Source organism: Mauremys mutica, chromosome 5, assembly GCF_020497125.1.
Source record: "Mauremys mutica isolate MM-2020 ecotype Southern chromosome 5, ASM2049712v1, whole genome shotgun sequence".
NCBI lineage: Eukaryota > Metazoa > Chordata > Testudines > Geoemydidae > Mauremys > Mauremys mutica.
In genome coordinates, this window is record NC_059076.1 from 5215371 (window position 1) to 5229037 (window position 13667).

The window sequence follows — 13667 nt, forward strand, 5'->3', positions numbered from 1 at the left end:
CATTTCAATAAATATTTGAAGGTTTCAGCATCTCATCTCAGTATCAAAATATCGCAATTTCCCACAGGATGGAAAAGCTGTTATCTGATTAGTTCTGGTAAATTGGTATTTGCAAAGCAGCCCACTTCCGCACACAGCCCCCCGCCCCAACCAGGTCTTTCCAGGGGTGAGGATTGGCACAGATGTCATCATCATGATGACATGATAAACACTCACTGACTCCATCAGGATTAGTTCAAGCACAGGAGAATTCATTTTCTCAGTGGGTGGTTTAAGTTCATTGTGCCCAACGAGATGGCAGTTTTGGAGTCCATCTTCTGAAAGTCCCTGTAAGCACTCAGCACCCACTGAGAACAATGGAGAACTCTGCAGCCATCGAGGACAATGGGAGCTGCTGGGTGCTAAGCACTTTGGAAAATCTGGCCCTGAATGTTAAACAGATTTTCTAAAAAGTTAGGCTGACTTGAAGTTCAGAGTCTGAGGGTATTTTAGGTGCACTATGCGCTGGAATTTAAAAGGAACACAAACAGTTTTTCAACCCATGATCTTGTTTATTAGCTAAAGTTAGTGGAAGAGGATTAAAACAAAGATTTTTAAAAATCAAATTTAATTTTCTTGGGTTATGCTGTTTACTCTTCACATTTATGGTCACTGGGATGATGAAACAGACTAGCGTGTTTAGTCAGTTTCAAGTTCTCGTGCCAGGTAGTGCATAAAGCAGTGGTTCTCAACCTATTTACCATCGTGGGCCGCATCTGCAGCTTTCTCTGTGTTATGCAGGCCGCAGCCACACCTTATACTACACCTGTATGGCTCTGAGGATGTCAAATGGGCCACAGCTGTGTGCTGACTGGGCCACAAGTGGCCCACGGGTTGAGAACCACTGCTGTAATGTCTGGGAAGCAGATGCTGCAGAACAATGGTTGTTTTCATTGGCAGAAGTGCGTTTAGTCTTAGATTTTTCTAAAAAACTGATTTTACAAAGCCTGTAGTTTGTGCCAAACTTTGTCCACCTACCCTCTACTAGTGCAATTTACACCCACGTTCGGATTGCCTCACTCCTACACTGTATGAACACCAGCATTTTCTGAAAGGCTTTTCAGTTAAAGGAGAACAACTGTGATTGGAAGAGGAGAGAAAACAGCTCGCCCCCACCCCCACCAGCCATAATATTCTGTATATAGCCACTACAGATCCTGGCACCAACCAAATAAGTACATACTGTCCAAGAGTGTGTTAGGAAGATGGAAACACTGGTCATGCCTCGATGGTTGGAGTTGACAGGATCTGGGATTGCTCAGCAAAAATCAATCCAGTTTTATTGTGGTGTCTGAACTTCCAGTCTTCACATTTGACCATTTTGGCCATGATTATTAAGAACGTAGAGTTCTCCAAACTAGATTGCAAACATCTAAATAAATACACTTGAAAGTTGAATTCCCAGTTGTTGTGGCCAGAGTGAAAGTTGCTTAGTGTGTTATGATTTAGTCTTCATAGTTCTAGTTAGAGACCATACACGTGATAGGCATAGTGATTTCTAACACTGCATTCGGGTTCTTTCTGTAAACAATAATTGTGTTTTGTTCAGTTACCCCTGTTCTCAGCCCATTCTATTGTACTATACAAAACAGTAGCACAAAAATGTGTTTTTGTGCCCGATCTGCCTGCCATCCAAAGCACAATACTCGCTGTAACTTGGTCTTGGAGCCAGCTGCTGCTAGAGACTTCCTTCCAGTCCACACATGCTTCCTTTTCTACCATGATCATTGCTACCTGCTTGCAACTGCCAAGCAACTGTCCTCCGAACGTTTCTGCTACTTAGACTGTAGCTGGTTAACACAGGAGCTATGCGCCCCTGCAGTGCTAAGATAAGATGGTGCAACAGTTGTGACAGACTGAAAAGCAGTGTGTCTGACATGCTGGTAGCTGGAAATGCAAGTATGGATGTTCCTTTGCTTATGGTTTTTGTCTGACGGCCTCCAGGAATTTCTGCTACAGTAAGAAATACTGTTCCTGTGCCATGCAATAAATCCATCCCAACTTAGCAGGCCTGGCTGTCTGAACTGCAGCCCGCAGACCCAGTGACACTTGGGCACCAGTCTATGTACAGTGTGCTGGCTGTAAGGCAGTCTGGGGTTGGCAGGCTTTGTTATTTCAACCACATAGAGTTAACAGCTACCACAAGTGTGGAGGAAGCAAGAGTCCCATCCTTAAAGAGGTACCATCACAGCAGTTCAGAGAAAGCCTAACCAGCCCAGGACCCCCCCCCCCCCCCCCAAGAGCCAGCTCCTATGCTCATTTCTTTGCAAGGAGCTGAGTGCGACTGGCACCCCCGTAGTGGCTCTCTACACATATCGGAATAAAACACCAGACACCACCTTACAACTCAGGGGCTTTAGGCTGGCACCGGAGTGTGCATCGGTAAGACAGCAGGAGAAGCAGGCCATGAGGCACTGTCTACATCATCTTGCTGCATATTCCTAAACCCCCGAAGATTGCACCCAAACAGGTCATAATACATATGAAGGCTGAAATCTGGACTGTGTCCCTTGGAATATGGCCAGACCCTGAAAACAAAGTATTCCAATGCCAGAGACCATAGGGCAGATGCTCAGAGAGCTCAGCACCCAGAGGAGAAGTGCACCATTTCTAATGCCCCACCTCATTCCAGAAAGGTTTGTTCCTCATGGAACCCAGAGCGTGGGCTGCTCTCACACGCAGCGCTGCCGAAGGCCAGTGTTATCCGCTAACGAAGCGGCATTCTCACACACTGTTTGGCTAGAGGAAATCAAAGCCTACAGATAGTGCCAAGGCACCACAGGGCGCCTCAACCTTGCCCTGGGAAGCTCCACGCAACCTCAGATTCTTGACACGTTTAAGAATGTGGCTCTCCAGAACTCAAGCCACAAAATGAAGTGAGAGTGAACTGTCCCTTCTGCCATGTACAGCCACCTCCAGACAGCAGCCCACAGGTCCAATGTCTGCCCTCCTGTCACCTAGGTGAGGGCTTTGCCAGGCAGCCCAGAGACAGCAAGGGCCCGTGGGGAGGCCAGTAATGTGGCATGTTTGTCAAGACTCATCACTCCAGCTGATTCTCTGATGTAAGCAGGACTGGGGAAATACTGTGTGTTAGTGTAACCACGAGCACACCGGGAGGGACAACAGTCTGACTCCATAAGCAAATGAAGCCTAAGCCGCCGCCTCCTCCCCCCAAATCACTGAGGGAAGCATCGGGGAGCGAGTTAGGAAAGGGAGCGGGGATGGGCGGAGGAAAAGCTTCCCCTTCCCTTCCCACTGCAGAGGAAACGAAGCCCAGGAGGAACCTTTTCCAGACAGTGTGAAGGAAGCTGTGACTTTGTGCTGCTTCTTACTCTGACCTTTATTCTGTTCTCAGCACTTTACAGCAGAGCGCTCCAGTCCCTCACATGGCCAGCTTGGCAACCCCCCTCTTGTCACCAGCCTCCCTTGCCTCCTTTCTTCTTCTTCTGCTGCTGCTTCTTCTTGGTTGCTGCAGCGCCAGCAGGTTTCTGGTGCCGGGGGGGGATCATGTTACTCGTGGCTGCGGAGGACGGGGCTGTGGAGCTGCCAGGCCGTGGGGAGGTAGGCGGGCTGCTTGCTGTCTTACTGGCATCCCTGCAGGGAGACAGGTAACGCCCCTGGGTTAGGAGTGCCTCCCAGAGCCGAGGGACTTCGAACATCGCTGCTAGAGAGAGGAACATTTTCCCTTTCCCTGCCCAGAACAGAAATCAAAGGGAAACTAATTTAGGCTCCAAAACAGATAAAAAAGCAATTGGCCTTATGCCCATGGAATTTGCTTTTAAAGCTGTGGAATTACAGCCCAACAACTGAAGTGACCACACTGTCTAGGTTATGGATAAATTATTCAGACACAAAGTAGAAAGCTCACGCTCCGGGAAACGCAGACGAGCAGTACGAACCCAACAGAAGCCAGGCTGTTGCTGTTCTCTTGCCTGCAGTGTTACGGGGAGGTTTGTTTGCACTAGGGCTCCCCCTGCCACAACCCAGCCCCTCCCTGCTTGGCCCTGCAAGTGGCAGCACTGAGCTCCCATCCAGTGCACAATTAGTCTGCAGAAGAGAAGAATGAGGGGGGGATTTGATAGCTGCTTTCAACTACCTGAAAGGGGGTTCCAAAGAGGATGGATCTAGACTGTTCTCAGTGGTAGAAGATGACAGAACAAGGAGCAATGGTCTCAAGTTGCAGAGGGGGAGGTTTAGGTTGGACATTAGGAAAAACTTTTTCACTAGGAGGGTGGTGAAGCACTGGAATGTGTTCCCTAGGGAGGTGGTGGAATCTCCTTCCTTAGAGGTTTTTAAGGTCAGGCTTGACAAAGCCCTGGCTGGGATGATTTAGTTGGGTTTGGTCCTGCTTTGAGCAGGGGGTGGGACTAGATACCTCCTGAGGTCCCTTCCAACCCTGAGATTCTATAAGTCTTACTGAGTTCAGTGCAAACAGAACCTCACTTTAGCCCAGAATCATGCTCAGGTAGCTTTGAAGAGTCTGTAGCAGCTGAGCTCACTTATCGTAAAACTAAACAGAAGGGTGTGCACAGTCTCTTTTCTAGTTCATCATGGATGTAACGTGGTACACCTGAAAAGCAGGAAGGGAAGACGACAGGAGCCAGGAAACTTTTAGTAAGTGTGGTTTGCATCCTAGCTCTAGCTCCAGAAAACCGCAACCAGCACACGCTTTGGTTCCAAATCAGAATATTTAATATCAGAAGAACAGAACAAGCTTGCAGAAGGCAAATTCTGGACTGAAGGGACCTTTTCACCCAACCTCAGGTAGCATAAATAACCTGTTTGTTCACTAAGGACAAAGCACCGGGTCCCTCATTCTGTCTGGGCTGGGGTCATGAAAGGGTGCAAGGGAATCAGGTGAAAGTCAAGGGGTACTTACCTCCATTAGGCACTTTTGAAAACCCCAACATACCTCTCCTCTCGAGCATCAGCCGGATGACATGTACCGTTGGGTATCCCATCCCTGCAGGCCCCAGATGTGAGGAAGACTGGGGTTCTGATGGGCAAAACAGCAACCCCCAGCCAGGTCTACAAGGACAATGACGAGCCCCTGGCTGCGAGGGAAGCCACCCTGCTGCTGAATGGCTCTTGCCCAGGGATGGCTCCCACACTCCCAGACAGTGAGTGAGCAGGGCTGTAACAATGGGGCTTGCAGGAGGCTCTCTGCACTGCCCTGGAGCTGGAGACAGCAAGGTGGCCTGCCCCACAGCCACCGGCTCATCCTCCTGCTCTCTGTCTCTGCTCTGCCCTGCCAGGAACTCAGCCTTCCCTGCATCTTTCCGTTGCTGGGATCAGGGTCACTACACAGTTATTGTCTGACACCTTAATTTTCTGGGACTGTGAAAATTCAAATAGAAAAATAATAATAAAAACAAGCGGAAAAGAGTTCTGTGGCACCTTATAGACTAACAGACGTATTGAAGCATGAACTTTCGTGGGTGAATACGAAGTGTTCTCCTACAGGTTTTTGTATATTGCCATTCCTAATATCTGATTTGTGTCCATTTATCCTTTTCTGTAGAGACTGTCCAGTTTGGCCGATGTACATAGCAGAGGGGCATTGCTGGCATATGATGGTGTATATTACATTGGTGGATGTGCAGGTGAATGAACCGGTGATGGTGTGGCTGATCTGGTTAGGTCCTGTGATGGTGTCGCTGGTGTAGATATGCGGGCATGCAACAAACCTCGATGCCAACTCTGCCCACATCTCTACACCAGCGACACCATCACACAATCTCCCTGGACACACAATAGCAGATTTAAAGGTGGCCATCCTGCAGCAAAAAAACTTCAGGACCAGACTTCAAAGAGAAACTGCTGAGCTTCAGTTCATCTGCAAATTTGACACCATCAGCTCAGGATTAAACAAAGACTGTGAATGGCTAGCCAACTACAAAAGCAGTTTTTCCTCCCTTGGTGTTCACACCTCAACTGCTAGAGGGCCTCATCCTCCCTGATTGAACTAACCTCGTTATCTCTAGCCTGATTCTTGCTTGCATATATATACCTGCCTCTGGAAATTTCCACTACATGCATCCGACGAAGTGGGTATTCACCCACGAAAGCTCATGCTCCAATATGTTTGTTAGTCTATAAGGTGCCACAGGACTCTTTTCTGCTTTTACAGATCCAGATTAACACGGCTACCCTGCTGCTAATAAAAACAAGGTGAAACCCTTCAGTTCACATCACTGAAAAAATTAAAACTGATACATTTCAAAATGTTTAAGAATAAGAATTGATGTACGTACGTCACAACAACAAAAAATAACCATTGACTTCTGCTAAGCCTCCATCCTGTGTACAAATTCTGAGCCTGTGATTTGCAGGTGGTGACAGCTGCATAACTGCTGCACTTAGCTGGGAGTCCCAACTCACCAGATTGCAATCAGAGCCATAGCCAACTTGTTCACAAGTGACTCCAGTACCATATGGGTTAAGAGGAACTACAACTCCCGTTTGCTTTTACCTACTATTAGTAGCTTAATAGTTTCAAATCGTTTCTAAAATAATCAGCTACACTAAGAAGTGATTTAGCCATAAGTTGCCCATTTCACACTAGGCACATATTATACACACGAGTGTGATGAGAGAGACAGAATTCATTCCACCCCAGGGGCACCACAAAGGAAAGGCTACTGAAAAAGTTGCAGCAGCTCTACCATTAAGCTAAGTCTAAAGCAGGGTTCAAAAAAGAACTAGGTAAATTCATGGAGGACAGGTCCATTAATGGCTGTTAGCCAGGATGGGCAGGGATGGTGTCCTTAGCCGCTGTCTGCTAGAAGCTGGGAATGGGCGACAGGGGATGGATTCCCTGTTCTGTTCATTCCCTCTGGGGCACCTGGCATTGGCCACTGTCAGAAGACAGGATACTGGGCTGGATGATCCAGTATGGCCGTTCTAATAGTCTCATATAATTCTTTCTACCTAAGTTTTCCCACACTTGCAATTGGATAAGGATGTTTCACTTCCTGTTCCAAAGTGCTGCCTAATTCAGCCGTGAGCTGTTGAAGAACTACTGTGTTTAATGACTGATGAAGCTCTACTAGTGTATACTTTGTACATTATGGTCCAGTCCCACGCCTGGCGCACACCAGACTCATGCCACACACGGACGATGTGCTCAGTTTAAGATAACTACAGATACAGTCCCTGCCCTGGGGAGCTGGCATTCTACAGAGCAAACGAATCAGGTTCAATGCACTGAGAGAACCAGAGGATGAGCCTCACCGGTCTCAGTGGGATCTGGAGGCCATGTTTGTGAAGCAGTTGAGGAGTGTTTGCTGCCTGAGGCACTGTGTAATTACAAAGCACTCTTCTCTGCAACCCCTACTCACAGCTCAGACGTGCCAGCTGTCGTTGCTCCCTGGGTTCCCTTTCCAATCTGATCCTTCTTTTTGCCCTTCTTCCTGCCACGATAATAGGAGCGCTCTCGCATCGGCAGCCACCGCTCAGGGTCTGGGGTCACCTTGGGATCGTAGTTCTTAGGCAATTTTCCTGCACAGCCGTCAGCAGGAGAAAAAAGTGGAGATCACGTGACATGGTGAGGAAAAGCCCCACACACTGATATGAAGCTTGAGTAATCTTCCTTCCATCTGGGCTGTTGTGCTACAAGAGCTGCTCAAGGACTTATTCCAGGGCAGTTCTCGGGCGGCGGGGGAGGAGGGGGGCTAGTCCCTTCTGGCCTTGGAATCTGTGACTCTACAAAGCTTAAGCCCGCAAGGTATGCAGAGTTGAATGAAGCTCCTCTTGCTGGCACAGCTGCGTGCACTAGGTCTGACAGGCTGCTTTCCCCTCTAAAGGGGACGTGGGAAATAGTCAGGAAACAAAGGCTTGGAAATCAGAGGGGTTCTGGTTTGTTTAGGACCCAATCCTGTGTGATGCAAAGTGCCTTCAACTTCCACTGAAGCCCATGGGAATAGAGGGGTGCTCAGGCCTGGCCACTTCATATTTTATGTTGAACCCAGCAGCCGAGGTTGAAGAGACAGTACTAGGCAGGGAGCACAGTGACCTGGTGGGAGGGAGGGCATGTAGCAGCCGCCTGTCACTCTTTAAAAGAGGTGGTTTAAACTCCATAGGTGGCATTTCCAAACCCCTCCCCCCCACACACACACCAAGGGAATGAGGCACTCAGCATCTATGGCACTTGGGCACCTAACTCCTGTTGGCATCCCCCCCCCCCCCCCCCCCACAAAACACAGCCTGGGATTTTCACAATCTTCTGCTCCTGCTGGACGGGAGTTTAAAGAACGTTACCAGGGAAGGGGGCAGTGCACAGATGACAAGGTGTGGCTGAGGCGCCAAACTGATCGCTAGCAGTGCTGCAAACACACACAACTCACCCTTCTTTTTCCTCTTCTTTTTCTTTACATCCCCTTGCCTAAAAGAGGGAGGAGGAGAAACAAGATCACAGTGCTGCAGTGGGCTCCCTGGAACGGACTGACAAGCATGGAGCCAGGGTTGGGACGAGACGAATGTCTCTTTTTTCAAAGAAGTGAGGAGGTGAGGAGGAAAGGACACCAGTCTCGGAGAAACGGTTCTAATCCCCTAGGGCAGTGGATCTCCAGTTACTCCCCCTGCAGACCAGTCTGTAAGAGACCCTGACTCCTGCTCCCAGAACACCCCCATTTCCCCGGCTCAGTGTTTCATTCTGCAGCCTGTCAGCAAACGCTCCACAAGCCCATGCACAAGAACCCCAGCGTGAGGGAATGTTCCCCAGACACAGCTCTGGCTTCACAAGGGCCTTGCTGCCCACCTCTGCATTGCTGATAGGGACATTTCCTTGGCATCACTGAGCGGGACGACTGCTGTCCCTCTCTGGACCTCCTGGAGTTCCCTACAGACACTCTAAGGGACAGCCTGCTTTTTGACTGGTCAGACCATTTGCAGGGTGGCTGGAGGAACAGGCCTGAAGCTCTGAGGTGATCCACACCGCAGGTGCTTTCTAACCCCAAAGCCCACGGAAGGGAATGATGGGCATGAGAGACGCTTTTTACCCTTGCTCTTTCTGCTGGCTCTCTCCCGTGAGCTTTCCGCCTTTCTTCCGAACATACGTCGCCCCGGGGGAATTTTCAAGCGCATCCACGTCTACTTTCAAAGACATCGTGTCCGACGAGGGCAAGTGTTTGCTAAGGCTGTTGCGGGGCAGAGCTCAGGAATGGAAACAGGAATGCATTCAGCAGAGAAAGCTGCGATGGAGGTACCAGCAGCAACTCAAACCCCATCTTTGTCCCAGGGAGATTAACCAGCAGCTCCAATCCATACACACAGAGTGAATTAGTGGAGAGAGCAACAGACAGGGACCCAGGAGACCTGGGTTTTGTTCCTGGCTTTGCCACTGGCCTGCTGGGTGACCTTGGACAAGTCACTTCCCTTCTAGGTGCCTGTTTCCCCAGCTGTACAAGGGGAGCGATGACCCGGACCTCCTTTGTAACGCGCTTTGAGAGCTGCTGACGGGAAGTGAGGTAAGAATCGGTTTTTATAATAAGAGTTACACAGTGGGAAAGTACAACGTTACCACTACAGGACCAAAATGCCACAGCAAAAAGTGGGATCATACTGATTTGTTCGCTCATCATTAACTGACTGAAGTTCTCATTGCTTTTGGGGGGTCAAGCGGAGATTTAAAAGCCCTAAAGGAATTTAGACACCCAAATCCTACTAGAAGTAAACAGCAGCTAGGCACCCAACTCACTTAGATGCTTTTGAAAATCCCACCCCTAATGTGGAGTTGCACTATGACCTTCCTGCTCTCCCCAGGGTCAGAGGTTCCCTGATGTCCCTGTTGGAAGAGTCCTGAAGCAGCTCAAAAATTCCTAACACTCATGACATCATTAGGAAAACACTCTGGGAACAGCAAACCCTTTCCCCTCCACAAGCCCAGTCACCACCACAAAGGATACACCTTCGCCTTCTCGGGGTCTACGAGGGAGTACGCGGAGATGAGCTGGGCCAGAGTATGAATATCTTTTGGGTTTTGCCTCGAAGAGAAGAAAGGAACATTGTGAAGCTCACTGAACACTCTACAAACAAGAGCCATGCCCAGAGTATGCACTATAGCTAACCACACAGCCCAGTGCTGGCTAGCCCCAGGCAGATGCTTTCCCTGTGTGCAATAGCAGGTGCCGATAGTGTACAATGCAGGGTGTTCACTGCCAGGCACTTTGACTAGCCTCTCCCCGGGGACGATGCAGCCACCAACAACCCTAGAAATCTAGGGCCTGTTGTCATTTTTCTTACCCATTTTCTTACTCTAAATTTTTTTAATTGGTTTTTTTGGTTTTTTGTTGTTGTTTTTAAGGTCACTCCTACAAAAATCTTCTATCCCTATTAAAAAAAAAACCCACACTGCCTCTGCTTCTCTCCACAATTAGCTCAGACTGCACAGACAGGCTGATTTGTTTTTTCGCAACACAGGAGAGAGAGCTGCAGATCAGTCCTCAGAATGCGCCAGCATCAAGAAGGGCCTGGGGGTTCATATGAATTTCAGATACGGACTGGGGAACTCCTCCCACAGGGAATGGGTGCTGGCTGGGGACAGACGACATGAAAGACACAGCTTCTATCAGGATGTAATGCACAAGCACCCACAACAGAGACAGAGCTGTTCCTACAGATCGTGGGGCTCGGCCTGCTGTAGCAGTTACTTCATCCAAGGGGTGGGGCAGGGGGCACAGCTTTGACCAGAAGCCCCTTTACAATGTCTAAAAAGGAGGAACTTCTGCCTCACACGTTATCTGGCTCCAGAACCCCTGAGCAGGGACCAGGCACTGCCCATGTTTCAGTGCACAAAACAGCAGGACCACAGCTCAGGTCCAGAAGGAAAACAGGACATCCCTCTCCCCTCCCTGAACTCACTTCCACAGCTCTTCCAGGTCGCTGATCGCTTCCTTCTTCCTCCCGTACTTTAGCTTGAAGTTGGCTGCTTCCCTTATCAGCGACAAATGAACGGGAGACTTGGGCTGCAAGTCACAAGGTTTTTCAAATGAAGACATGTTTGACAGCATTTAGCAAGTCAGTGATGTGGCTGCTTTGCTTCCTGACATTACTAGAGACTGTCTCAGACCAACGTACACTCCCCACCCAAGTGATCTGGAAGGAGAACTGAGACGCAGGAATTTCTTCCCCATTCCTTGAGGAAAAGGCTTGGCAGTCTGTGGCATTAAACCTAACCCCGCCTGCTACCAGCAGCCCATGATCAACAGAATTGGGAGGAGGGGGTGAAAATGGGAAGGGGACAGGCATTTTAGCCAGCGTCTGACAATCACGGAAAACTAACAGTCATCTGCTGCTGCTGTTTATTTGCAACCTGAAGTCACAGCCTGGTTTAGGACATCAGCCATTTCCCCAGTGACCAGCCAAGGCATCAAATCATAAGGTGGGGAACAAGTGCAGGCAGACGCATTTTGAAAAGCCAAGGGTCCTTGCTGACAGAAAACCAGGGAAGAGAGAAACATGGGAAACAGCCAATGCCAAGGCAGCTTTAAGAGAACACTTCCCATGGGGCACATGCTTCTTCTGGCAATTCATTGTTTGCTGAAATAATTGCTACATCCAGCCTCAAAATAACCAGGTTCCAGGAACTAATTACTGAGCCCCCAATGGAACCATCCTTCTGTTCATCCGACAGACTCCAAGTGGCTCCTTTCAGCGGCCCGACATTCCGATTAACTGAGTACAGCCAGCAGGCTGCTGGCCTGGAATCAGTGTCCCTCTCTGAAGCTCTCCTGGCTCAAGCTTTTCCTTCTCAAGTAAGTGCACAAAGCCAACTGACTGCTGCTCCTCCAGTGTCAACACGGGAAGAGGGGCAACACTGCGGTGCCCTCTGCTAGCCTGCAGAATCTATAACCTGACAGGCACTGGAAGAGCTGGTAAAGAGAGTCTGCCATTTTCCCCACCCTGCAAACTTGCCATTGGTCCAAATGACAAACTGGTGCAAGCAGCATGTCAGAGAGAGAGAGAGACATGGAGTAGAATGTTCCCCGACCCCCCAGCATCTCATCAGCCGTAGCGAGCCTTTGGCAAGGAGACCGCTTATTGCCATGTTCCTCTCCAGTCGATGTACAGGTAGGAGCTAGGAGCTGGTCAGGAACAGCTGGTCTCCAGCAAGTTAGTAAGGGACAAAAAGCAGCTTCAACTCTCAAATGTATTGTCTGCCCGGATCTACTTGCCTGGTATTCCTGGTACCACTGGATAGCTTGCGTGAAGACCTCAATAGCACTGTCAATGTCTTCTTCATGACTGTACATCGTCACTAACGCAGACACCTGCAAACCCCAACAACAGTCAGCATGCAGTCAAGGGACGGGCACTACTTCTAAGTGATCATTTTAAGATGCTTTTCATGTAAACATGTTATTAAAAGAATTGCTGAAGAAAAAGGGAACGGAACGAACTGCAAAAATGGAAGTTTGAAGCAGCAGCCTGGGATTATCCTCCCCAGTACAGGCAGGACGTTACTGCAATGATCGCAACAGCCCAGGAGAACTGTTGTTTAAAAGGTTTCCAATTAATGAAGGATAAAGGATGAGAGAATCACTGAACTGGGAAAGCCAAGGCTCCCACACTGTGCTCTCAACACCACAATGGTCGGCAGGGCGCTTGCTACTGCTGGGGCCCAGGTGGGAGCTGGAAGGTCTTACAATACTGGCTCCTCCTTGCTTCCGGCTGCTCACCGCCACATAAAGCAGCTTAAAAATGGGTTTGGTACTTTCCCAACATTGCTTACCGGGAAAGAAATTGCTGCAGCTGCCCAAGGGCTGTTAAGGGAGTGCTGTAGGAAAGGGAGGCAGGTCTGTGCAACTGGGAATGAGAGGGAATTTGTCCACTCTAAAAACAAGGTGGGGAACTCTGATGCAAGTTATTACCCTTTGTCTGGCTGGCTTTCACCACAATAAGTGAGTTATCTAAAGGTCTAACATCTACTCTGAGGCATAATGCCGTGTATCAAAAATCTCAGCAACCAAGCCGCACTGTGCAAGCAGCCCAACAGACTGAGACCAACGCTGGGCACCCAGATCTGACTCTCAGCCCAGGAGTAGCTCAGGAGACAGGGAAACAGGAACAGGGAAGGAGCATGAAAAGGATGATGGTATTCTGGGATGCTGCCTGTTAACTGCCACTCACCATGCCTGGCTTATGCTTCAGCTCTTCTATACTCCTCAGAATGATGCATGCTTTGGTGACACTGCCTTAGAGAAAGAAGGGAGAATAATGCACTTTAAACTACACAGCAATGCTTTCCTTGCCCCTGTTCTCCATCCTGGATCCCCCTACCCTCAGAGTGTCCCTAGGGAAGTCAGCATACGCCAAGTGGCCACCACACCCCTCTGCCTGCAGGACCAACTGCTGAAAAGGTTTTCTCCACTATTATTGTTAAGACAATATAATCGCTGGCCGTTCCTGGAGAAGAAACGTCAGTCTCAACAGTGCTCTTCTCATCCTCAGACTAAACAGCCTTTGCAGCAACCCCAGCACCTACTGGGCTCCCCACCTAGTCTGCAGCACGCCCAAGGCTGCTACCACACGCAAAGGGCTCATCCCCAGCTCCAATGCTAGAAGCAGTGGATGGAGAGCAATGCTTTACTTCCCTACGGGAGGGAATGGAGCACTATCAGCTGGGTGTA

General features: G+C 49.3%; 1 protein-coding gene across 2 annotated transcripts in view; it reads right to left on the minus strand.

Annotated features, from left to right (window-relative positions):
- Positions 1–3361: 3361 nt before the first annotated feature.
- The window catches only part of SRP72 (signal recognition particle 72), a 46477-nt gene continuing 36171 nt past the window's right edge, over positions 3362–13667 (minus strand). For both annotated transcript variants that reach the window (XM_045018740.1, XM_045018741.1), the window contains exons 12-19: positions 13168–13232; positions 12213–12308; positions 10900–11003; positions 9945–10022; positions 9039–9176; positions 8385–8422; positions 7380–7539; positions 3362–3633 (exon numbers count right to left, since the gene is read on the minus strand). In XM_045018740.1, the coding sequence (XP_044874675.1) occupies positions 3453–3633; positions 7380–7539; positions 8385–8422; positions 9039–9176; positions 9945–10022; positions 10900–11003; positions 12213–12308; positions 13168–13232 (860 nt within the window). In that variant the 3' untranslated portion in view covers positions 3362–3452. The remainder of the gene's footprint in view (positions 3634–7379; positions 7540–8384; positions 8423–9038; positions 9177–9944; positions 10023–10899; positions 11004–12212; positions 12309–13167; positions 13233–13667) is intronic.